Below are 26690 nucleotides of genomic sequence, written 5' to 3' on the forward strand. Positions count from 1 at the left end.
TGTGTATGTATTACATTCAAACCTTCATGGTAGCATCAAACTGTGTCTTGTAACCATTCCAGGCGGGTCCTGCTCTCAGTTTCCACTAAAGGTTTTGATATCCATGTTTAAATTTCAGCCACAATTAACTCCTGAGAAAATGTTTCCATCACCACCGAGAGTGATTTAAAAAAAACTGCAATGGTGAATCATTTTTCTTATTAATTTTTCATTGTTGTCCCAGGCTAAATATTCTCTGTATGAACTGAAATGTATTGAATTCTATTGTAAATTTTTTCACGTAGACGGGCGCATTCATGTTTGCATGTCCATGTGTAGGCTATGTACCCTCCCTTCCCCCGCATGGCAAAAATGCCCCCCCCCCCCCCCAAAAGCCCTGTGTAATTCAAACGCTGGTTAAGTGGAAATCTTCAACAAACAGTTTAATAAGTATGGTTAACAATGACAGAGCTGGTGGTAGAGGTTGCAGATAGTCTTGTATTCCTTAAATTCAGTGGTCCCTAAACTAACTCCATCAAAGACAGGTATTTATCATTACATCTTTAATTTGGTGTCTGCTGTAATCCACCAGGCCTTACAGCAGGAGCCCCACACCTGTAGGAGTAGAAACTCTGAGACTGGCAGTGCTACTGCTACGTTCCACCAACTGAACAACAACACTTGTGCAGGAAATCTTCCAGTGTTGCTTGTCTATATTTTATAAATGATGAGCAATCATCTAGAGCAGAATATCTTGGCACAATGTGCAGCAGAGTACTTTCACTGTAAATTAATTCACCAGGAAGCAGAGAAAGACTGGCAGACAATGGCCCTGCATAGTAAGCTTTGCCTGCCTCACTTGATTAATTTCACGTAAGCACCCACAGAGGAGAGCCTCGAAGGAAGCTTTCACCAGTGCCTTCCCGTATCTGTCATAACGCACAAGATATGGGCTAAGTGACTAGCCTACATCATGCAAATTTAACAGAATAATCTACTTCAACTAGGTTTCTTTAGGCAGCCTAGACTCGAAATATGACTGGTTATTACACATGCACACATATTACTGTGAATCTAAAACTGTCAGGAAACTGTCACCCACTGCACTTATTGATGCTGCCTTTCATACAAGTTATCGGGACAACATGTTAAAGTTTGTCTACTGTCAAACATTTATACTGTTTATATGAGGGTAACTATCTCTTTAATATCTCTGGTTGCATTGGGTCATTCTGGATAATGTGTCAAATCAGTAAGCCAGACTGTTTAAATGTGAGGATCTGTAATGATTTGTCTGGTATTTTCTCTGCCAAACTAGTAATTTTTTAAAATCCATAAACAGCCTCTCACTTGATTTTCAAGAAATGTCACTATATTGTGTATGCTAAATGGACCCGGACTTGTATAGTGCCTTTCTGGTCTTCCGACCACACAAGCGCTTTTACGCTACTTGTCACATTCATCCATTCATATGCTGGTGGCCAAAGCCACCATACAAAGTGCACCACTACTCAGCTGCTCATTTTACACATTCATTCATTCATTCATTCATCTTCTAACCACTTCATCCTCTTGAGGGTCGCGGGGGTGGCTGGAGCCTATCCCAACTGACATCGGGCGAGAGGCAGGGTACACCCTGGACAGGTCACCAGACTATCGCAGGGCTGACACATAGAGACAAACAACCATTCACGCTCACATTCACACCTATGGACAATTTAGAGTTATCAATTAACCTAGTCCCCAATCTGCATGTCTTTGGACTGTGGGAGGAAGCCGGAGTGCCCGGGGAGAACCCACGCTGACACGGGGAGAACATGCAAACTCCACACAGAAGGGCTCCCATGCCCAGGATCGGACCGGCAACCCTCTTGCTGTGAGGCGAGAGTGCTAACCACCACAGCACCGTGCCGCCCTCATTTTACACATTCACATGCAATTTGGGGTTCAGTGTCTTGGCCAAGGATACTTCAACATGCAGATTGGAGGAGCTGGAGATTGAGCCGTCAATCTTCCAATTACTGGATGACCAGCTCTACCTCTTGATCCGCAGCTGCCCCATCAATGTACATGCTGATGTATAGTATATTGCAAGATACAATGGCTGTGATAGAGGGGTTTCCATGTCACCCACTCCTATCTGAAATGCTGCTGTTTTGTGCAGTCTACAAAATCAACTGTCTCTACATCTTCCATGTCTTTACAGCCAGGTGCAAACTCCACACAGACACTATTTTTTGAACTCAAGTCATGGGCCTATACCTCCTTTCTTTCAAAGCATACATGGGCTAAATACGTTAAATACGTTAATGTAAAGAACAACTGATAACACAAGCTCTTTTTTACATCTCTTACATGTATGTGTGGACAAATAACCACTATGTGTCACCTTTTAAGACTGTTAATCTCCTTTAAAAAAACTAAATGTGCCTGTGTGTTTTGGTAACTGTGAAAAACACTTAAAAAGACATGTGGCAAATGTTAGACAGAATTCATACAATATTTTTTTTAATTATATAATCCTCATATGGTAACAAATGAGTGACAAAGTCCTCACCTGCAGCCTCCGTCTTCGGATGATCCCAGAATCATCCATGGCGCGAGTCCGGGTTCACACCTGTGGGAGGGTCTCGTGGGCTCCTGTGGTTTCCAGGTGACGGGGGCGAGGAGAAGCCCCACTCTCGCGTGGCTTTCGGTGAGAGTGAATTTACTACTAAACCGAAACGCTTGGTGGAGTGTCGGCTGCTTTTAGCATCATTTACCAGCGAGAAGCAGATGATATCCGCCAGTTATCTGAGGGTTGATTGGTGCTCTTATAGTCAGTGTGGCAAATAACAGGAAATGAGCGATCCTCCCGCGTTACAGTAAAAAAAAACTACACTATCAAATATGACCAAAGTGTATAAAAAGTGCCGCTCCTGAGCTCGACCCCAGCCCACATCCTTTGCTGGCACAGACTGTCAGACACTACTGACTAGGCTGCTCTGTAGTGGGAACTGCTGAATAAGCGAGAGGCTGCACGGTGGGATCAGCGTGCTCTGCATGAACTGAAGTCCAGCTGGGAGACAGAGAAGGAACCCCCCGAACAGCCCAGACTGTCAGAGCGAAGCTTATCACACCACAGACCACATAAACCTAACACGTTTGCAGTCATCTTTCACCTCCTGAACATCTAGAGCGAATCACAGTTCAAACACAAAAACAAGTGCAGCACTCACAGCCAAGATCAACCGAGTCAACTACTGTCATCCTTTAAAATGCCTCTATCACAACGATCCTCCGTCGGTCAACAAGCTGCAGAAATCCACTACATGTTCCACAGACAGCCAGAGCACATTCAAACACAGCCTGTGTGCTGAGAAGGCATCAGTGCAAGCATGTACATTGAGTTCTTTGCATGCATATTGCACAGTATTGCACAACTACAAATCTCGATTACATGACGCATCCACGCGCTGTCAGAGCTCCTGTGCATTAAAAAAGGCGATATCAATGAGAATCTGTAGCGACTCTATACGTCCCTCTGTTGAACGATGCACACACACACACACACACACACACACACACATCGGAACAGAAAGCAGGTTGATCACTTCACGTTTTCGTCCTCCAGTAAACAAATCTGTCCGTTTTCTCCTCTCCTCACAGATACACGATGTGTTCACTCTGTTCTTCTCTGGTGGAACATTGATTTTCTCGCGAAAAACGATCTGTGGTCGCTACACAGGCTTCGCTCCATCCACAGCTCTTACCACCCACTTCCTACTATCAATGACGTTTAACCCTTCAGCGACCGGAGCCTTGCGTCAGCTGTGGACGTGTATTTTTCATATAGCCTACAAGTTTTCAAGTCAGTTGTATTATCACCCCCCAAAAACAATCAAAACTATCATACATTTCTTAAATATGAAAACATTTTTGAAAAACGGTTTTGATAATCAATTTATCAATTTAGTAATTTTTCAAGCAAAAGAAATTGTGCATTTCTCCAGCTTCTCAAATGGCAGGATTGTGCTGCTTCAATTTGTCTTGTCAAATAGTAAATTGAATATCTTCAATTAGCATTTTTCACAATTTTTTGTCATTTCGTAGAGAAAAATTCATCGATTTCATGAAAAAAACCCCGGCAAATTCACTGCTAATGAAAAGAATCGTTAGCTACAGCCCTTGTATGAGGGCAGATTCCTCATCTGTCCCATTTACTGATTCCTATATTGGATTTCTTTGTGAGTTTTGTATCAATCTTTGTCACGTTTTTAATCCAAGGTTCTGTATGTAACTTTCAGCAAATCCTTGTTATCAGTGACACCACCTCTCTCTGAGGCCATTAGGTGAACTTCAGCCAATATCCTGGTGTCTGCACTCGCACTCTGTAGCAGTTGGGCATCACCCAAAACAGTGACAAACACAAGACCATTCCTGACCAGCATCATGCAGATAAAATGCTGGGAAAAAAATGACATCCTATTTAGAATAACGTGACTATCTGCAATGTTCCTATATTTCATCTGGACCATTGGCTCCATGATACTAATGAGCTTGCTGTCTGCAAGCAGCAGCGCCGGGCCTACCCTGTGTAATGGCAGCAACAGAAAGTTTCCTGATCTGGCGAGGACTCAGGCTGGTCCTGGATCAGACACCCCACGCTCAGCCTAGCTCTGGCGGAATTCAAGTTGCTACAGGGCACTAAGTAAAGGTCTGTCTCTGCTGGGCCGCCACTGCAAAATGAGTGTAATGGAATCACAACATGTGTGGACTTTGTGTTGTGTTGAATGCTGGTTATTTGTTGATGCAAACTCCATTTTTTAGCTAATGTCAGCTGGTGTTGCACAGTGTTAGTGATGTAGTGGAGCAGAGGAGAGACAAGGCCCGCATCCTTTAGATTTTCCCAGAAAATTTGTCCCAAGTCCTTTACATAGAAGTCAGTCCACAGGTTGTTATAGGCAACTGAGAAAAGCACGGAAAGTCTCAGTTTTTAAGTTACTTTACTACCTGTTCACCTGTTGGCAATTAAAAAAAGATTTGTACATGTAAAAAGCAGGTAACTTGCACATCTATGAAGGCACCATGAATGTTGAAAGGTATATACAGGTTTTGGAGCAACATATGCTGCCATTTAGACGATTTCTTTTTTAGGGATGCCCCTGCTTATTTCAGCAAGACAATGCAAAGCCACATTCTGCTCCTGTGGCTTCGTAGCAAAAGAGTGTGGGTACTAGACTGGTTTCTGCAGTCCAGACCTGTCTCCCATTGAAAATGTGCGGTGCATTATTAAGTGCAAAGTACAACAGCGGAAACCCCAGACTGCTGAGAAACTGAAGTTGTATATCAAGCAAGAACAGGAGAGAATTTTACTTTCAAAATAACAATTACTGTTATTAATTCCCAAATACTTATGAAGCATTAAACATGTTTTACATAACATCCAAATGTTTCTGGAATCGGGGTTGTAGAAAATTTACTATATCAAGATTAAAGCAGCAATTAACATTTACTTTTATTACTGATTGATATGAGGACGATTTTCTTGATTTATGGACCCAGACCTGCCCTTGTATTGCACCTTTCTAGTTTCCAGCCACTGTAACACTACATGTCGCACTCACCCATTCACACACACTTTCACACACTGGTGACCAAGGCTACTACAAAAGGTGCCACCTGCTACTCAGCTAAATCATTCACACAATTTAGGGTTCAGCTTCTTGCCCAAGGATTCTTTGACATGCGGAGTAGAGGACCCAGGCATTGAACCACTGATTTTCCATTCAGTGGATGACACACTCTACCTCCTGAGCCAAAGCACCTCTGGTTGTTTAGCCTATGAAAATGGTAAAAAGTGTTTTGTTTTGTCTAATCCACTGTCCAAAACCCAAACTTATCATATAAAACAGAGAAAAGCAGCACATTCTTACAATTTTGGGATGTTGGAATAGGGGATGCTGGGAAGTTTTGCTTGAGCAACAACTTAAACAATAACAACTTCTCAAGCTTTGCATAGAGTCACTTGGTTCCTTCACGGTTAAAGTGCTTTGTCTAAATGTGTTTTTTACTTTGTCCGTTCATACACTGTACGTGTGTCTGAATTAACAGTCAACACAACCTGCCGTCATGCCTCCACTGCTTTTCCAATGAAAAATGGCATCTAGCATTATGCATTATTCAACATCCACACACCTGTCACACATGGGATTCACTGCCACATAACATTTCACAGCTCCTCACCCTTCGGTTACTTGCATCCCTGATCCAAATGTTAATGAATGAATGCTGGCATGGAAACAAATACCCACCATGGTGATTTTAAAGAGGAAAATCCTAGCTGCTGTTAACATATTAACTAAAACTGTGTGTCCTCTGCAGATCTTATATTCATTCAAAGTGAACCATCCTGCCCCCACTGAGTCTGTAGATGTATGGTCAATAACATAACTGCATCCCCTGATCAATACTGAAGGAAAAGCCACCACTAAGCAGTAGTAATCACTGACTATACTGAAAAAGGTCAAAGTCCATCGCTGAGTTCACACAGTGTGGTGCGTTTGTCAGGATGATGTTTCACTGTTAAACATTCTCACAAGAGAGAAAGCGAAAAAAAAAAAGAGTTGGTCAAAGGTGGCTGATGGGACGGAACAATGTGGACAGAAAAAAAGACACAAGAGGCCAAGCAGCTGGACCGGCTCCAGCTCCAGGACAGAGGGAGACAAGAGGGAGACTTAGTGGCTTTTAGCATCGTGGCCTTAATGTTCCCCGTCTCTCTGAGCAGACTGAGCTGGCAGGCTTTAGTTCCTCTCACCCTGAGATTTACTGCTGACAGATCACTCTGGCTCCACCCTCAGCACCCCACCACCTCCATCACCACCACCACCACCACCACCACCACCACCACTTCAAGTCCTTCACTCTCAAGAGAACATATGCACAAGGAGAACTCCCTCATCTACTGTTGGTATAGTAACATGTTTTGTGAAAGAAGAAGACTGCAGTGATTTTTTTGGTCAGTTAATCTGCAGATTATATTTCTAGAGTGAAACAGTCTCATAATATATAAAATGACAAAAAAATATATATTGTGAGTACATGTCCCCACAAGTTCACAAAGCCCAAAATGAGCTCTTCAAATTTTGTCAAAGCAAAAGTCCAACACCCCAAAATATTAAACTTTTAATCCATCCATCCATCTTCTAACCGCTTCATCCTCTTGAGGGTCGTGGGGGGGCTGGAGCCTATCCCAGCTGACATCGGGCGAGAGGCAGGGTACACCCTGGACAGGTCGCCAGACTATCGCAGGGCTGACACATAGACACAAGCAACCATTCACGTTCACATTCACACCTATGGACAATTTAGAGTTACCAATTAACCTAGTCCCCAATCTGCATGTCTTTGGACTGTGGGAGGAAGCCGGAGTGCCCGGAGAGAACCCACGCTGACACGGGGAGAACATGCAAACTCCGCACAGAAGGGCTCCTACACCCGGGATTGAACCGGCAACCCTCTTGCTGTGAGGTGACAGTGCTAACCACCACACCACCGTGCTGCTAAACTTTTAATTATATGTAAAAAAAAACAAAACAAAAAAAAACATAAAACAAAAAAAAAAAAAAACAAGACATGCTTACATTTGACAAGCTTGAACCTGCAAATATTTTGTATTTCTGCTAAAATACTTTATTGAAACTATAATTACTAATTAATTAATCATTTTAAGCTCCGCGGCTCAAAAAGCAAGGACACAGTAAAACGTTGGTACCAACATTAGGCTTCTCTGAAGATCCTTTAAAAATCCCCCTTAACTCAAGTGTTCATGAATCTTATGGCTTCTGGAATTGAACCAAACTTATTACAGGCAATCTTAAAAGCATTCCAGATGGCATGCTTAAAAAAAGTCACAATGAACATGTGTGGGGGCATTGAGATTCGCATTATGCATTTCACAGCATTTGTTTTGTATTGCATGTATGCTGTGTGTTAGCTCTCTGTGTCAACAATTTTATAGCAGTGGTTAACAACACTGTTGTCAGTGCTTGTCCTTTTGACAAAGGGAAGTAGGCATGATTTTAAGAAGTAACTACAGATGATGCTGAGTCTGTTTCTCCCATTGCATCTCATGAAATCTCAGTCATCAAGTGTTTGCAGGTCTGGATGGTTTCCTTACATAAAGGAATACTCTGGAAATTTAGTCTAAAGGCAGGGGACTCACAAGAGACAATTTAAAATCAATTATCAAAATGGAAGTGTCAGTGGCCAAGATATCCTAACTTTTAGTGAGAATCAATCACCAAAAACTCTGGATCCAACATTTCCCATGATGCAGTTCAATAGTGTTTTAGTGGGCCTCCTAAATGCCCACTTCTTTCAAAGCTCCCTCCAGAGCCACAGAGGATATTATTAAACTCTTTCACAGGTTGGGTAGTTCTTCTCGAAACTAATAAAGTGAAATATTGTATAAAGTCTGTGGAGTGCCCCACACTTAGGCCATGAATAATTGTTTAAGTACTCTGATCTATGTGTTTTGCTGAAATTTTCATCTATGTACTGTTACATAATGATACATTTAAATCCATCAGTTTTCCATCACAATAATCCACAGGTTCTTGCAATAATCAGATGTTAATCTGAAAATTACTGAGTGAGAATTCAAACAAGTATGCTTATGATTATATTTTTTTATTACACTACAATGAAAACTCCTATTAGCAACATCACTTGAAAGTCTTAAATGTGTCTGTGTCCAGTACGTGTAACAATATTATGTGCTGGGGAACTTGTCAGCAGGAGATCTCTTAGATGACATCTTAGATGTCATGTTGGCATCAACCTTTTTAAAGCTAAGGTAAGCAGAAATCTGGAAAAGGCAAAAAAAAAAAAAAAAAAAAGGCAGAATTTGAAGATGCACCTCCTTTGGCAGCTCTCCCCTTTGTTGTCCTAAGCCCCTCCCACCAGACAACCATGGATTTATTTTATTGTATTTCATTGTAGAGTTGTGCATTGCGCATCCGCTCAGCCCCTCCTTTCCCCGCTCTTCCTCTCTCTGTTTATCAGACCACACGTGATAAAAGAATTAGCTAGCTAGCCACCCCACGGTCCCACAGCTTCACTCCCCATTGCTGTCAACTGCTTCTCTGGAAGGAGTGTGGGCAGCATTTTTGGAGATGGATCCTCAGATGGCAGCTGCAGTTGCTCGAATTCAGCCAGCACAAACTCCCTAGCTCTGGGTGAGACAGCGGGCTTGAGGCCAGCAGCAGCAGTAGCTCTAACCTGTGTAATGGCAGCAAAAGAAAGTTTTCTAGTCCTGTGGGGAGTCAGACTGTCAGGTCCCCCAGGGCTGGGGTTTGTGCTGGCTAGATTCAGGTTGCTGCAGCTGCTGACTGGGCGTCTCTGTCCAGAGCTGCTGTCGGTTCTCCTCCCAGTGTAGGAAGTTGTTGCCTATGCTGGAGCAGCAACTTTCTCTGCAGGATTCTCCACCATTGAATCAAGCTTTCACAGAAGAGACGTACACGTGCATCTGCATTTGTAGAACAGCCAACAGGAAAGTCCTCTCTCTGAAATGACATGTGATTGGCCAAAGTCTCCTGTCATGGGCTGGATTTTCTAAAGCCTGAAAACAGAGCCAAGAAGAGGTAAAGGAAACTCATGCTCTCTCCGTCCATTTTAATTATAATATGCCCAAAGTTTATAATGGGATTTTAGCACAATTATGCCAGAAATAAAATTGCCTTCCCCAGCTTTAAAGCTCATACTGATCTGATGCTAAAGCATTAGAATAAACTGGGACCCAGGCTAAATGTGCACTGATGTCAGCAGGTGAAAAATGATATTTCTGGGGAGTGACCCAGTTACCAGCTTGTCTGACTTCTGTAGCACATTTAGCCTATGCTGCTTTTCTTATTAATATTAAATAATTAATGCAGGCACATGAATTTTACATCTTTTTTGTTCATTAGGTGCTGTGAGATTTGGTGAGGGGGGAGGAGGCAGCAGTATAGAAACCTTACGAGGCACAGTTTTAACAAAGACTTTTTCACACTGCTGTGTGCTAAAAAGGCTCTCAAAAAATGACGCCACCCTTTTTCAATGGACACCCCCAGGGAGGTCACACAGGGTCAGCTCTCTGCAGCCAAAAAGCTTGGCAGGGCTGGGATTTAGGATATGCCTGCCGCTTGCACGATCCCATTTCCCGTCCTGGTAAGCCTGTCTCACAAGAGCCATGTCAGCTCACATCTCTTCATAGACTGCAAGTGCCTCCCTCTGCATTCGTATCTGCTCTGTGGATGTGGTGGGTTGTGTGTGTGTTAGGGAGGGTGTCTGCGTATGCAGGTTGATAAAAGGACTCAGCATTAATGTAGGCATGATTTTAAGTTATAAAAAGTAATAGTGAGAGTAAAGTTTTTCTCCAGTGATAAACCACATCAACCTCTGTGTGTGCAGATGATTTAGGACATACAAGGAGTAGCCTATACAAATTCACATTAAACACCTGGAAACCAACCAAATGAAACACCCTTTCATTGAATAATAGTACAGATTTCTCTAGGTTTGAACACTTTTGGAAACATTTGAGATAATGTCAGGACACAACTCAACAAAATATTTACCATAGGTCCAGTTGTTTTCAGACATTTTAATGCAGACATGTTACATACTAGACCTTTAAGTTACTTTGTGTCAGAGAGGTGTTGAATTTAAGGCCGCAGCTGTGGTGTTTTGTACTGGGTTGTCTTGGTCATCATATTTGGGGTACAACTAACAAATAATTTCTTTAGCAGCTGATCTGCCGATTGTTTTCTCTATTAACCCATTAGAAGTTTGATGAGGTTTCTGTTGTTTTGTCTGATTAAAACCCAAACAGAAACCTAAGATGAAAGACAATGACACTTGATTTTCTCCATATCACCCAGTCCTATGATTGAGCGACTATTTCATCTCTGCATCACATAATGTGTTGATGTTAAGCGGTCTACACAGTTAAATACAAGTGCAGGGACAAAACTACATGAAGGCATTATAACATAATTCAATCCAAATGCCCTTGAAGCTGAAGGCTGTCTCTGCTAATTCAGATGTACCTCATTTATTATGACTTTGCCCCCACATTTTAAAATCACCCCCTATAATGACTCTATCTAATTCAGCATCACACATGATAAATCTTCACAAAATGATTATGTGAAGATATTTAATGCATACTTTGACGTAATAGCTGATTTAATCTTTTGATGGGAGCTCCTTTAAATCAAGTGGTGGTGATTTGGCCTCTCTAAGCTCTTAGTTTGTCTCTGCTGCTGTGAAAATTCACATAAAGGTAAGTGTTGACTGCGACATCTCTAAATAACTGCTGCTAATTGGCATCCAGCCTAACATGACGTGACTCTGCAGCGCTGTTTGTAAGTGTGACTGTGTAAAGAGGAGCAGCGTTTGCATTGTTTACCACCTAGTTTTAATTACCAATTTGATGCTGCGTACATTCCTGTGCACATCTTTCAGTGATCTAATTCAACAGTATTACAGTCAGTACACACAGTACACAACCTCGGTGGACATGATTCACGCTTTGTAAATCCCTGACTTGCCAGAGCAGGTTAAGGATAGGTGAAATTAATATTGATGATGACAGAGTGCCACTGAGTGCATGCCCTGAAATCACAACTGTGCTTTTCTTGCTAAGAGATGTCAAAATGCTTGCTGTGAAAAATACCATAACCACTCCAAAACTATTCTTTTGATTGGATTTTTCTACAAGTACAATATTTAAGGAATCATATAAGGCAACAGCAATTTTCCTATGTTCAACTTTTGGACAATTCACCCAGAGCTCCTCATCTTTTATCCCCATACTCTCCACTTACACCTCCATTTTATCCTCTTCATCTCCCCTATTGTTGTCCTCATTTATCCACTCACTTTTTTCCATTTACTCTCCTTATCCTGCGGATCTCTTTCTTTAAAACACCGTCTTTCTCCTCCTCTCATCTCCCACCTTCTCCTCATTTCTAGCCCTGTTTGTGTAGAAGTGGGTCACAGACTACAGCTGTGCTAAAAGCCTAGTCTGGGAAGAGGAGCTTCTCTAAATAAAACACCATACGATCAGCGGTCTCGGGGGTGCCTCATCATACATACATAAACCTAACAAAGATGGAGGGAAGAGGGGAATGAGTTCAAGAGGAAGAGATAATGTATATGCATCTTGATTGGTTAAGAGGTTTCCGGACTCGTTTCTGTAAAGATAGAAAGCCATTTCCGCCTGCATGTATTATATATAGGCTACACATATATATCATAAAGCATCAAAGCTTTTAATCACAAATGTTTCGACTGAAGTACTCTTAAGAGTTGTCACATTAGTCATGGTGAAGTTTTCCATGTGCACTGACCAGTAGATTTTCATCTTTATGATTTACTGAAGAACTTAAGAGCATGAAGTATGTACTGTGAATTGTGTCCTGCCAGCAGCAGTTGGTTTCATTATATCAGCCGTGTGACGCTAATGTGTTGCTAATGCAACATGGTAGGTAACTGTTACTGGTAACTGTTGGGCTAACGTTATGTGTTTTATTCTTTTATTTTTATTCATGTACATACTGTATGTTTACTAGATAGGTCACTGTGTACTTCCTGTGGGACTTCTTCCACTGGTGATTCTTTGGTTCTTCATGGCATGAGGGATAATCAAACTAATGTGACAATCAGTTGATACTTTTGCAAATCCACCAGCACTGACGTTTGTGGTTTTGAGTGAAATGTCTCGACAGCTGTTGGATGGATTACTGTGCAATGTGGTACACACATTCATGGTGTGTTTTTTAACTTTGGCTGATCCCCTGATTTATTAATCTGACGCCATCATGAGGTCAAAAATGTAATTTGTCCAATACTGTGGAGTAGTTCAACAGTATGGTTTACAATGAGCATCACAGCCTCACAGTCTGATAGCATGGCTGCAGACTCTGTCTCATTATTATATCTTGTTTATGGTATCTTTTCTAATTTCTTATCTCTATCAGTGAATTTATTATCCAATACTGTTTTCAGTTTAACAACTGCTTCCAGTAAAAACTACAATGGCCAACACTGTCTCAAATCTTAAAGGAATAATTCACCTCTCAAATGACTATTTGTACATGATTAACTCACCCAGTGTTACACTGAATTCAGGAAGGAAACATGTTTTTCTTGCATTCCACCACGGTCAACAAAGAATCAAAAATGCAGAAAATTATCAATGAATTGGAGTGAATGGGACCACGTTTAAAGACAGCAAAACTATCAAAACAACTGCTTACAAACTCCCACACAACTCATGCAGTATAATCCAAGTCTCATTTATCCAGTCTTGTGCTAAGCATGCAAACACAAACACATGCATTTTCACTAAAACCCTACGATTGAGAACACTTCTGCATAAACAGTCTCATGCATGGACTGAATAGCACACCTCGGCAACTCAATGGAATGGACAAGCAGAGTTCAAATGCATTTGCTTGCCCAGGCATGCTACCCATATGTGGAAGTGTTTTACATAGTGAGGTTTAAACCAAAAACTATGTTTTTGGAGGGAGCTATCTGCATTGCTCAAAAAATTTAAGGGAACACTTAAATCACACATCTGATGAGATCAGATCACATCGTCATGCTGGATGATGGCAGACATCATAACGTTCACTGTGGCATCTCCAGACCGTTGAACGCCTGTCACATCTACTCAGTTTAAACTTCCACTCATCTGTAAGAACAGGGCGCCAATGGTGGATGTGCCAATTTGGGTGTTGTCTGAAGAATGCCAATCAAGCTGCACAGTGCTGGGCTGTGAGCACAGGTCCGGGGGCTGTCACGCCACCCTCATGGAGTCTGTTTCAGTCAGTTTGGTCAGAACCATGCACACCAGTAGCCTGCTGGAGGTCATTTTGTAGATCTCTGGCAGTGCTCCTCCTGTTCCTCCTCACACAAAGGAGCAGATTTCAGTCCTGCTGCTGGGTTGATGCCCTTCTACGGCCCTGTCCAGCTCTTCTTGTGTTACAGTCGGTCTCCTGGTATCTCCTCCACGCTCTTGAGACTGTGCTGGGAGACACAGCAAACCTTCTTGCGACCGCACATATGGATGCAGCATCTTGGAGGAGCTGGACTACCTGTGCAACCTGATTGGGCTACAGGTACCACCTCATGCTACCAATAGTGACAAGGACACTCGCAGAACACAAAACTAGAGGAGAATCAGTCAGGAAGGTTAAGGAGAGAGCAACTGTTTATGGCCACTACGTGTAGAACCATTCCCTTTTTGGGAATTGTCTTGCCTTTGCTTCTCCATTGCACCTGTTGTCACTTTCATTTGCACCAAAGCAGCTGAAACTGATTCGCAATCACTTGTGCTTCCTAAATGGCCAGTATGATATCCCTGAAGTTTAACCGTGCTGGTGTTACGCTGTGATGATTAAGTGTTCCCTTATTTTTTTTAGCAGTATGTGTGAAGAGGGAGCTGAGTCAGAAGGCAAAGCTTTTGATTAACTGGTCCATCTACGTCCCAGGCCTCATCAATGGTCATGAGCTTTGGGTAGTGACTGAAAGAATAAAATCGTGGAACGGATACAAGTGGCTGAAGTGAGTTTCCTTCTTAGGTTGGCTGGGTGCAGCCATGGCGATAGGTTGAGGAGCTCAAACATCCAGAGGGAGCTTGGAGTAGAGCTGCTGCTCCTTCACTTCAAAAGGGGCCAGCTGAGGCGGTTTGGGGATCTGAACAGAATGCCTGGATGCCTCCTGTTAAAGGTTTTCTGTGCACGTCCAACTGGTGGGAGGCCCCGGGGTAGGCCCAGAACATTTTGGAGGATATATACATATATATATATATATATATATATATACAGTACAGGCCAAAAGTTTGGACACACCTTCTCATTCAATGCGTTTTCTTTATTTTCATGACTATTTACATTGTAGATTCTCACTGAAGGCATCAAAACTATGAATGAACACATGTGGAGTTATGTACTTAACAAAAAAAGGTGAAATAACTGAAAACATGTTTTATATTCTAGTTTCTTCAAAATAGCCACCCTTTGCTCTGATTACTGCTTTGCACACTCTTGGCATTCTCTCCATGAGCTTCAAGAGGTAGTCACCTGAAATGGTTTTCCAACAGTCTTAAAGGAGTTCCCAGAGGTGTTTAGCACTTGTTGGCTCCTTTGCCTTCACTCTGCGGTCCAGCTCACCCCAAACCATCTCGATTGGGTTCAGGTCCGGTGACTGTGGAGGCCAGGTCATCTGCCGCAGCACTCCATCACTCTCCTTCTTGGTCAAATAGCCCTTACACAGCCTTCAATTTTGAATAAATCCCCAACAGTGTCACCAGCAAAACACCACCACACCATCACACCTCCTCCTCCATGCTTCACAGTGGGAACCAGGCATGTGGAATCCATCCGTTCACCTTTTCTGCGTCTCACAAAGACACGGCGGTTGGAACCAAAGATCTCAAATTTGGACTCATCAGACCAAAGCACAGATTTCCACTGGTCTAATGTCCATTCCTTGTGTTTCTTGGCCCAAACAAATCTCTTCTGCTTGTTGCCTCTCCTTAGCAGTGGTTTCCTAGCAGCTATTTGACCATGAAGGCCTGATTCGCGCAGTCTCCTCTTAACAGTTGTTCTAGAGATGGGTCTACTGCTAGAACTCTGTGTGGCATTCATCTGGTCTCTGATCTGAGCTGCTGTTAACTTGCGATTTCTGAGGCTGGTGACTCGGATGAACTTATCCTCAGAAGCAGAGGTGACTCTTGGTCTTCCTGGGTCGGTCCTCATCTGTGCCAGTTTCGTTGTAGCGCTTGATGGTTTTTGCAACTCCACTTGGGGACACATTTAAAGTTTTTGCAATTTTCCCGACTGACTGACCTTCATTTCTTAAAGTAATGATGGCCACTCATTTTTCTTTAGTTAGAAAAGTTGGAAGTTTAGTTTGAAACCATTTCAGGTGACTACCTCTTGAAGCTCATGGAGAGAATGCCAAGAGTGTGCAAAGCAGTAATCAGAGCAAAGGGTGGCTATTTTGAAGAAACTAGAATATAAAACATGTTGTCAGTTATTTCACCTTTTTTTGTTAAGTACATAACTCCACATGTGTTCATTCATAGTTTTGATGCCTTCAGTGAGAATCTACAATGTAAATAGTCATGAAAATAAAGAAAACGCATTGAATGAGAAGGTGTGTCCAAACTTTTGGCCTGTACTGTATATATATATATATAGAGAGAGAGAGAGAGAGAGAGAGAGAGAGAGAGAGAGAGAGAGAGAGAGAGAGATAGATAGATATAGATATATATATATTTATTTCATCTGGACTGGTAAAATGCAATCTCATCAGGTCCTTTAACTTGTGCACTGTCATTAAGTCTTTTTTTGCATCTTCTTTCACTGTTGGCTGCTGCCTTATACTTGTCCATGATTCTGTATGGTTCTGGTATTCCATGGTTTCTGGTCGTGGAGTGATTTAGCTGTCCATAAATCCCAACCTCCTGACCTCCAATATAACATGGAGGATGAATTACTGTATACTGGATTGAACTGAGAAGAAACACAAGCACCAGCAGCAGTAACACAAAAAAAGATGTGAAATTGTGGTTATCACTGAGTGACACCTTCACAGTTGCAGTACAGATCCAGTTGCTTGCACACCAGTTTTCATATAGCATGCTGTCATCTCTTACATTCTTTACTGTGTTGCACTGCATTACATTTTCTGTCCTTTTTTAAAATAGTACATAAAGAGAGACCAATGCAGAAAACAGAGAACAGTAATTGCATTTAAAATCAATAACTGCTTCAAAAAAGTTATTATTAGCTTGTTCTAATGCAAGCCAGATGCTAATTAGCTGCAAGCTGACTCTTAATTGTGCGCTGTCCGTGTAAAAATAAACAATAAATTACATGAAACCCAAAGTTTTCCACTCACATACTGAAATTTTGATATGGCTTAAAAACAGCAATTTCCATTCTGGGGCAATAGAGACACCATGTGGAAAGGACCTGCTATTCCAATTAAAATGATCCACCATATGTTGAATGGGCCAAGACAAAAAAGTCAGGGCACCTGAGGGAGCTCGACAGGGATAATTGAATCTGACAGCCAGGCACAACAGAGTCTGTGGAGACTGGGGAAACACTGCTGATCCACAGACAAAAAGAAGCTTTAGATCAGACTGTGCCATTTGGACCAAAGCCGTGGGAATATACATAAAACACTTAAGCACATAATAATTATAAAAGGGAAGAGGAAATGGCTGAATGGTCTTTAAATCTGTACCCAGGAAAATGTTTTCACGAACAGAGCCAGAATGAGATGCCAAGAAATATATCTGCAGTTTAATGAGGAAATCCTCAAAGGTCTCTATCACAGATTATGGCATTTACAAAATAAATTCTGCCGTCTGATATATTTGATAGGATGGAGTAGAATGTCTTTGATTTTCAACTGAATGCAACATATTCAGTGATATTATTTTGACATTTTAACTGCAAGTTCATCAAGTAATACAGTGTTTAATGCTGCACAATAAACTGTATAACAAATGTATGTATTTTGTTGAGTCGCAGATGGTCCCATACAAACAAGAATTCATTTTGAGTGGAGGCTTTTTAATCTTCCTTTAATCATGAAATAAAATCCATTTTTGCGAAATCTATGGTGTTATCTGTTATTGTTATGTTCATCCTTATATCAATAACAACTTTATTAATCAATTATCGTTTGAACACCCTGTTGTTTGGGCCCTTTTGTTTACCAAATGAGTCAAACAAGAGAGCATGGCCAGTGTGGATTTGTACACAAGAGTTAGACAAATATTATAGACATGACTCAAAAGGGGAAAAATAGATGTATCAGAACACATAATGCCTTGTATTTTTCTGACTCATAGCTGAAGTCTCACATACTCGAACGCTGCCACACATTCATTCATGAGAGCTTTCTGTGTCAGTAGTGGAAAAGAACCTGCGCAATCCAATTAGCACAATTAAAGAGACGCCACGAAAAGAAACTGGGACTACATATAACGACCTCAGGGATTAGAGGCCTGATGACCCTATGAGACCGGACCTGGGTCACAGTGAGGAGGAGCTGTCCTCGGTGCTGAAAACTGTACAAACTACAGCTGACAGTGACGTTTCGATTTATCCACTAAAAATGTCAGTTTGTATGAAGTTCTTGCGTCATTAAGGTTTTCAAACAGTATTTTAAATGCGGACAAACAAAGTGATTTTCTGGGTTCAAAGAATTTAACACACTGGCTGTCATAGGTAATACAAATACATAGATAAAAGTAAAGCTGCAGAATAAATATACTTAAAGCGTCCGATGGTTTGTGATAAACTTGATTTATTTAACAGAGATTGAAGGGGCTGAAGCCTATGCCAGCTGACCTTTGGCGGAGTGCTGGGTACACCCTGGACAGGTCGGCAGACTATCGCAGACAGACAACCATTCACGCTCACATTCACACCTACGGCCAATTTAGAGTCACCAATTAACCTGCATGTCTTTGGACTGTGGGAGCAAGCCGGAGTACCCAGAGAAAACCCACGCTGACACAGGGAGAACATGCAGACTCTGCACAGAAGGGCTCCCCTACCCTCTTGCTGTGAGGCAACAGTGCTAACCACTGCACCACCTTGCTGCCCCCGATTAATGTATTATCAAAAAAAAATTAAAAATTTTAGCGTCCTCTGCGACAAAATTTACATCCAGATGTTATGTAGCCCTCAAGGAGAAAACACAGGTGATCTGACAATTACTGGACATTACTAGAACAATTACATAAAATAATAAACACAAAATAATTACGTGTAATATATTTTCTTTTTCTTTTTAAACAATACAGCATCACCATCACAACATATTGTCATACATGTTTCATTTTACCGTCCTGCCATTCTGTGGACTGTTTGTTTTTCCTGTGATGTCCAGAAGGTGTTACTTATCTGCTGTCTGCCTGATTCCATGTGAACACAGCATAGGACCGAAAAAATAACTGTAAAATAAACTCTAACATAATGTAATGTTACGTAATGAAATGAAATCTTTGACCACTGCAAGTGTATTTTTGGTGTCTTGTAAAGCCTTAGAGGTTGGGGACTTTGTGTGCATGATGTGAAAAGACAGAAAATCACAAATGAGAATGTAAGTATTTCATGACAAACTATGTCCTTGACTGGCGACATGTATGGTGAGTTAATTAGAATTTTTAGGTTGAGTTTTATTGTTTAATTGTACCGTTTCCTAATCAGATGTACTCTTCTTCTTCTTCAGGCTGGATCATTTAATTGATCTTCTTTTCAGTCAGTTCACATAAAGAAGTCTACAGTGACTCATTCTGGCAGCTCCTCTGGTATCAATTACAGCCCGTAATCAGTGGAAAAACAAAATAGCTGCCAAATATTAGGTTCTAATCTGTTTGTCCTCCTGAGCACCTTAGTCCTCATTGTCTGCGAGGACAGGGCTATTTATTGCTGTTGTAAACAATAGCTTTGCTCTGCAAGATATTTCATCCATTTTACATTTCTTGTTGTTAGCCAGTGATGTAAACTAAAGTGCAAAATGCATATAGAGCATATTTAAAAAGTGAAGAGCTCATCTTCAGCTGAGTATGAAGAGAAACATCTGCAGCATTTTTTTCAGCACTGAAACTAACACATGAAGGTGTGAGGAAATGACTCACTGTACCTCTTGCCTGTCAGTGTCATTGTTGTTTGTGACCCTTCCTAATTATGTGTTTACACACCAGAGGTGACTGTTTGTAAGCATCTATCCCGTAAACAACTCCATTCATTCACATGGATGACAGGCAGGGTGATCTAATAGAATTACAGCAGACAGTCTTACGCTGAAATAGATCGTCACTTTGATCCTCTGCAGGAATGGGCAAGCTAATTTTAATCCCATTGACGTTGTTGTAGGCGAAGCGTCTTAGAGGGATTACATGAGGAGTCTGGGAAGGTTATAAATGGGTGCAAAGGCAGGGATCACAGAAGGAATCAGAACCCAACAGATCGAGCTCTGCTACGTGTTGGTCAGCACAGAAAGCTCCAGACAACTCCTGCTGAGGCTGAAGCAGACCCATCATCTAACCCTCTGAGACCAGTTTGTGGACCCAAACAACAGCTATAGCCATGGAGCCTGTAGTCCAGACAGTGACCGCCGCTGCAGCCTTTGACAGAGAAACTTTCCCCAGGAAAGCCGTGAGGACAACCTTCAGAGGAGCATCCTCCCATTTTGTGGGGAGCTCCATTATGATCCTGTCCTCGTTTGCAGTCTCCACATTGGCTATGAACTGTGGGAAGAAGATCCAAGAGTCTAGACACAAACCCAACGGGAACTAGCAACGGTGGACAGAAGGACATGCCTTTATTTTTTTTTTTTGTGTTGACCTTTGTTAAGCTGGGCAAGTAGGTGATATATTTATTTTTCTGATGACCTGGACACTCTTTCTTAGCCAGCTGCCTTTTGTGTCCCTGTAGCAAACCATGATACATAAAATGTGTTACGTCATACGTGAAGTTTCCTTTGTGTTCGAGAGTTAGCCTGGAAAGTCAGAAGAGGATGAAGCTCTCAGAGGAAGTGAGACTCAACAACAAGAGACAGACATTTCTGGGAAGACAAACATTTGGCAACATCTCAAGACCAATCTACGAAAGCCGGATGTGGTTTGTTGAAGTGATACAGATTACACTGTGGTATTTAAAGATGGGATCCTTTTTGCCTCATGCTTGTAGTGAGTAGTCTCACATGTAAAACTGAAGAAAATAGAAAATCTTTAAAAGGTTTTAGTTCAACATGTCTGGTGCTGGTGGTTCAGGGACAGTTATAAAATGTGGTCTTGTCTTAAAAGCTATAAATCAACTTAGTAAAGACAGAACATAATGAAAGCTAAAATCAGAATAAAAACAAATGTGTATATATTATTTAACATAAATATAAGACTTCCCAGTTTTCCTGCAAGAGCTGGGTATTAAACCTCAAAATGTTTTGGTGCTGACAATGCCATGGGTCCAAAAATGTTAGCTTGCATTCAAGCTTACTTACAGTATTACTCTTAAATCACACTTTATTAGCGAGTTCTGATATGAATCATAATCTAAGACTATTTTATTGAGGCGATGCTTAAATCTGGTATTGTTGTTTGTTTTTAGACAAAGTCTAATGTTTGACAACCTACTTTTCTATTCTTAAATGTTTTTTTTAGTAATACATGTTTGTATTCCTCAAGTTCCAATGATACCCTGGAGAACTACACATAATTAACATAGTCTAAATGTAGTATATACATGATTTCAACGTGTGTGGAACAAGCTGTGATGAACGGTTTTCATTCTGCAGTTGTCATATTGTGGAGGATATTCTGCATTTGTCCATGTTAGCCATGTGTTGGGACCCCAACTGTTCATGATTAACATGCTTTTCAAATCCCTGGTGTAGTTCTGTGTTAACGCCACCAGAGGGCAGCATATGTATTAAAGATCACTACTTTCCAACTAATGTCTTTTTGCTTCTTTTCAAAGTATGGCGTAAAATGTAAAACAAAGGCTTTAAAGCAAAACATGAGTTTTAAACATACTTTTATGTATGTAAAAAAAAAACAGGTACAAAAAGGACAAATAAAGATAGCTCTACATTTACATCTGTGTTAATAATACAAACATCAGGTCTGAAATGTTTAATTAAAGTCCACATCTTTACCCAAGACTTAACTGTCAAGGCTGCACATGAAAATATCACAGAGCTTTTGATTTCCTGTCTGTGTGCGCGTGTCCTTCACTGTGTTGTCTTCAGAGTGTGTCGAGGCTCTTCAGCCTCCGCTCAGTGAAGAAGCGGTGTGTCTGGTGGGTTGGGTTTTGGTTGTTACCTCCAGTTGATGCACTTAAGTAGGCCAGCATGGACCTGTTGTTCTGCCGCTGGGCTGCCTTCTCCCCGACCTCTTCATCGTCGTCCCTGTGGAGAAATTTAACAAAACAGAACATTTTTATACTGTGGTTAGCTTTCATCTCCTGAAGTCAAAGGATTTACACACACATTTAAGCGTGACCCGGGTATCAAAGGGGGTTGTGGTTTTTACACACTAACACATGCAAGTATTCTTAACTTAACACATACACACAAAATTTCAAAAGCAGTTTCTGACAAGTTTTTTTTGGGCTTATATGAACTTGGATAAAAGCAGTAAACTATTTCAATGCATTAAGAAAATTCTTATCTTCAAAATATTTGTTACTTAGTAGCACACTGAGTCATTTTCTCACAGCAGAATCACAGTGGGCACAGATAATGAAAGTCATGGTTTAATGCTGGTATTCTCTGCTTTTATACACCCAAGGATTTCGGTAAAAAATGAATTTTAAAGGCTCTTTACCAGTGGACAGTCACGCCCTTGCTCTCCATCAAGGTTTGGGCAGTGCTCCAACTAAATCGAACAAACTGAGGGTAACCGAACACTGGATCCAGGTACTTCAGCAGCCATGCTTTGGTCTTGGGGTCTGAAAATGCAGGAAAAAGAAATCAGTGTTTACATGCCGTTTCTACATGCAACGATATCCAACTTAGTCTTGTTTAAGTAACATTAGCAGTGACACGGAATTATAAAAAAAGAAATATCTGTTAATGTCATTATGGAAGGATAATTATTGCAGTTTATCGTTTAAGTTACCATTTGGATATCCTGAGCCATAGTCTGTATCCACCTCTCCCAGGTCCTCAGCAAAGTTCCAGCCCTTTACAACACGATCCCTGGCCACCTGAAAATCAGCAGCAAAGAAAAATCGACCGATTTTGAACACCGCTTAAAATTTGGACAAGCATATATTCAGCAGCAGCAAATGTGAGCTCTATAATCCATCTCTAATGTAACAAGGACATCCATGTAAGCAGTTCTGACAACTCTAAGCTAGTGCTGCACGGTATACCAGTAATAGAAAGGTATCACAATACCCAGCTGTTTAAGACAGCACTATACCCCATTTTATTAGTACTGGTATTTTATGAATGACAGCGTTTTAATAAGAGCTGTGTTTCCTGTGAATTCATGTGCGACAGCAGCAAAGTGCATGTGTGCAACTCTGTGCTCTGGCAAGTGAAATGCCTCATGTAGCTATCTGACTGTGCAACTGAGAAATACATGCAATGTCTAGCGTAACGTTATTTACTTATTAAGTCTGTCGACCAATCAGAAATGGTGTTTCTGACTGTGGCGGTGATGTTTGGCAAACATTTGGGCATAACATAATTTCTGGGTGTTTTTTTTTATTATTAAAAACAAAGAATTTCAAGTTCCATTACTTTTCCTGATGTTTAAGATTTTTGCCGTGGTGTCGTTTCAGTATCCGTATCGCAATATTCAGGGATATGTTGTATCAAATTCAGTATTTTGGTATTGTGACAACACTACTGTGAAGTGAGATCCAGTTGGCTGTTGGCCACTAACCTTTGCACAGATACTGGCCGCACTGACGATGGGGAAGAGGGAGTCGGCCTTTGGCCTCACAGTCACCTTGATACCTGGGAACAGCTTCGAGAGTTTCTCCTCATACTTCTCTGCTGGGCCGACTGTGTCTACAAATACCTGCAGGAAACCAGGTGGAGGTGGGCAGGGCAAGTCAGAAAGGACAGAGCAAAGTAAAAAAGACAAATGAGTGAAAATGAGAATATATTGTCAAATAATGAATGTCTCCATCTTGGATCAGTTGTATGTATTCAGAACTTAGAAACACAGCACTATACAGTACATGAAGAGCATCCTTATATCCACGAGTTACTTGTGATCATACCTCTGTGAGCTGTACCCCGCTGTCCAAGGCATACTGTACTAGACCAATTGCTGTATCGTGTGAAAGGGCATTCAGGTTGTATTTTGTCCTAACAAAAGCAGATATTTCGTCAGTGTGTGAACATAAAACACAGTTCTAAAAAAAATAAAGAGTCCCTCTGTGTATGATAATGTATGTGCCACATACCTCTGTAACATGCTGGTAGAGATGGTGTTTGGTGAGAGAATCTGCAGAGCCCAGCCTATATAACTTTTGGCTTCATCCAGTTTTTGGAAAAGATTCTCTCTTTCTGCCTCTGTTAGAGTCTTTGAATCTGATGAAGAAGTGACATAATGCATCAAGAGATGATGCATTGCTTATTTTGCTTACTTATCTCATGATGGTATTTTTAACTTATTGGACAAAGGAAAAGATGGCAAACTTCACATTTCTTCAGTAAGATGACATTGAGGATGAATATAAAGTATCACACTGTGCAACACCCTTCTAAAGGGCAATCTGCAGAGATGTAGACCAGCTGTATTACCTGCCACTTTCAATTCCTTCAGCTCCTCCTTTCTGGAAACTGGACAGAAACATATTCCATACACCATGGGCCCTGGATCAAAAAACAATGAACACTAAGTATGGATGCCACAGTACAGTGGGTGCTAAATCAAATGGGAAATGCATTCAAATCATGGCAGATGGTAAATCAAAACATTATCTCCATTAAATCTGAATGACTGCAACAGAGGACGTAAGGCTGCAGTCTTATTAAATCTCAGAAAGATTTAGATTTATGGAAACATAAGACAACAGCATACCCAGCACAGGCCCCCTGCCCGCCTCGTCAATGCCCAGACAGCAGTCCTCAGTCCGGCAGACCTCAGGGATCTGAGAGGCCAGTCTGCAGCTGACAGAGTTGTCTGTTTCAAAGGGGCTGAGGTCCATGACAGCTGGCCGAGAGAGAACACCAGTTACATATTTATTTCATCATGTTCAAGTCTTATTCAATGTACAACTCTACCCCCTGACAACCTGCCATGCTAGCTACAGACAGATACACAGGTTTAAAGTTATTATGCTGCAAACGAAGACAAACGTTAGCTGACAGCTAACGTTACTCAAACTTTTTTCTACCAGAAACGTCGTCTGTTTACAAGTTTACAAGTACTTTATACTCGTCAAAGAAACCCCTACAGTGACACACACCATGATACACGTTAACAGAGCTAATTTTACCTATTCAAACGGTGACTGCACTTATAATCAACTTCGTGTCGTTTTCTGTCTGCGGACGATTTGGCGCCTCTAGAATGACGTCACACACTTCTTCTTCGTCTTAATTTCTGTTTCGTTACCGCCACCAGTTGGTCTGGAGTGCCAAAAGTAAAAAGTCAAAGTCGTCTAAAACAGTGAAGGTTACATACCGGTAAGTGTTATCAACAAAATATAATATCAGAGGTCAAATTACAACTAATTTCCCCTTTTAGAGTCGGATATCTTATATATTATATTGTTTAATTGCAAATTAGACTTTTTACATGTTTTACATGTGGTCCTCAAACAGGTCCTAGTCCTCAGGGGAGTTTCAGAAGGTTCCCATAAAGTGGGGAATAGTGTCTTTTCACTATTTAATTCATGTCCGAAGTGAGCCCAGTGTTAGTAACAGTCATAAGAGTAACTGTTCTGATTGGTTTTACTTCCTCCCAGCCGTGGTTAAGTCCTCAGTGTTGTTGACAGCAATAGAATTCTCATCTTAATCATATCTTACAATCAAAATCTTATCAGATGGATTTCTCTAAAGCAAAATCTTGTCAGATGGAGGCTCATGACCTAATTTGTATCTCAGTTAAGGGGGCTTGACATGAAAAAGGTTGAGATCCACTGTATTAATCAGCATTAGCCAAAATGTTTTTTGGCTAATGCTGACATTTTTTTGCCATCTCTTGTCATATATGTTAAATGGTCATATCTGGAAAGACAAAAAGTGTTTCATATTAACTAGTCTGACTTACAGGATGTAGACTATGGGTATACACTTGCCAGCAGCTGGCTATTCCAGCATTCTCCTGTCCCTCTGCTATCTGTGTCAGAGGTGTAAATATAGACAGTGCAGGCAGTGCGATTGCACTGGGGCCCCTGGGGTGGAGAAGCCTGTAGAGAGAGCAGGTCCTTGCAAGTAATTCAGGTTGCCACCTTGGAAATAAATGATAAAAAAAGAATATTATTAATTAAAACTTGGTGCCATTTGCTATGTATGTCCTCAAAAAGGCAAACCCATGCATCATTTCTTAAATGGTCAACTGTTTAGAACAAAATGACATGCTTTTTCTATATAAGTATAAAATCTATAGTTATACTATAAAAATGATTCAATTAAATGATTAATTTCTTACTTTCTTCAATATTTTTGTCAGATATGAAATGATTGCTGGATAATATATATACTGATATTGTCCAGTGTCAAGTCTCTGTTTGTGTCACTTCAAAATATACATGATAGCATGCAGGCCCGTCATAATAGTGTGAACTGGGGCCTGTTGTAACTTTCTTACACCACTAATCAGCATGCTGTCATTTTGCAGGGGCACCATCACAGCATCCTAGGCATCGCGCTGCCTGTGAACATTGTGACTTTGGACTAAAGAAAAACAGAGTGTTTCTCTGCTATACTAAAATAATAATGGGTGCTTCCAGAGTGCTGTTGAGATAGGAAGATTTCCCCTTGTGGGGTAAATATTTACCACGGGCCCAAATTGACGTCTTCTAGGCTTTGCCTCAAGGCTCTTCACATTTAAGCTGATGTTGTCCTTGATGATGCACAAGTACTCAAATTACCACAAATCAGGTAACAAACAGTGAATGAGGATGCTCAGCTGGTAGTTCAGCCCTGAAAACAGATAAAAAAAATGTACTTTTTTGTAACAT

At 41.1% G+C, this 26690-nt stretch overlaps 2 protein-coding genes across 4 annotated transcripts in view; both read right to left on the reverse strand.

Moving 5' to 3' along the window:
• mast1a (microtubule associated serine/threonine kinase 1a) overlaps positions 1-3720 on the reverse strand; it is a 98368-nt gene extending 94648 nt beyond the window's left edge. For all 3 annotated transcript variants that reach the window (XM_049572588.1, XM_049572587.1, XM_049572586.1), the window contains exon 1: positions 2537-3720. In XM_049572588.1, the coding sequence (XP_049428545.1) occupies positions 2537-2571 (35 nt within the window). In that variant the 5' untranslated portion in view covers positions 2572-3720. The remainder of the gene's footprint in view (positions 1-2536) is intronic.
• A 17144-nt stretch (positions 3721-20864) lies between these two features.
• rnaseh2a (ribonuclease H2, subunit A) lies at positions 20865-25087 on the reverse strand. The gene is made up of 9 exons (XM_049572594.1): positions 25002-25087; positions 24584-24715; positions 24304-24375; positions 23964-24090; positions 23778-23865; positions 23435-23572; positions 22661-22748; positions 22367-22490; positions 20865-21948 (listed from the first exon to the last, which is right to left on the reverse strand). The coding sequence occupies exons 2-9, from the start codon at positions 24708-24710 to the stop codon at positions 21786-21788; spliced, it is 927 nt and encodes a 308-aa protein (XP_049428551.1). The 5' UTR covers positions 24711-24715; positions 25002-25087; the 3' UTR covers positions 20865-21785.
• Positions 25088-26690: the final 1603 nt, after the last annotated feature.

Source organism: Epinephelus fuscoguttatus, linkage group LG3 (genome assembly GCF_011397635.1).
Source record: "Epinephelus fuscoguttatus linkage group LG3, E.fuscoguttatus.final_Chr_v1".
Classification (NCBI taxonomy): domain Eukaryota; kingdom Metazoa; phylum Chordata; class Actinopteri; order Perciformes; family Serranidae; genus Epinephelus; species Epinephelus fuscoguttatus.

What these genes read in the sequence shown, in the direction of transcription:
- rnaseh2a (XM_049572594.1), bottom strand. Translation starts at nt 24,710, where the DNA reads ATGGACCTCAGCCCCTTTGAAACAGACAACTCTGTCAGCTGCAGACTG. An exon ending in GGGCAGGGGGCCTGTGCTGG is followed by an intron (nt 24,376 to 24,583) that starts GTATGCTGTTGT and finishes TTTTTGATCCAG; the next exon opens with GGCCCATGGTGTATGGAATA. An exon ending in GCGGGGTACAGCTCACAGAG is followed by an intron (nt 23,573 to 23,777) that starts GTATGATCACAA and finishes GGTTTCCTGCAG; the next exon opens with GTATTTGTAGACACAGTCGG.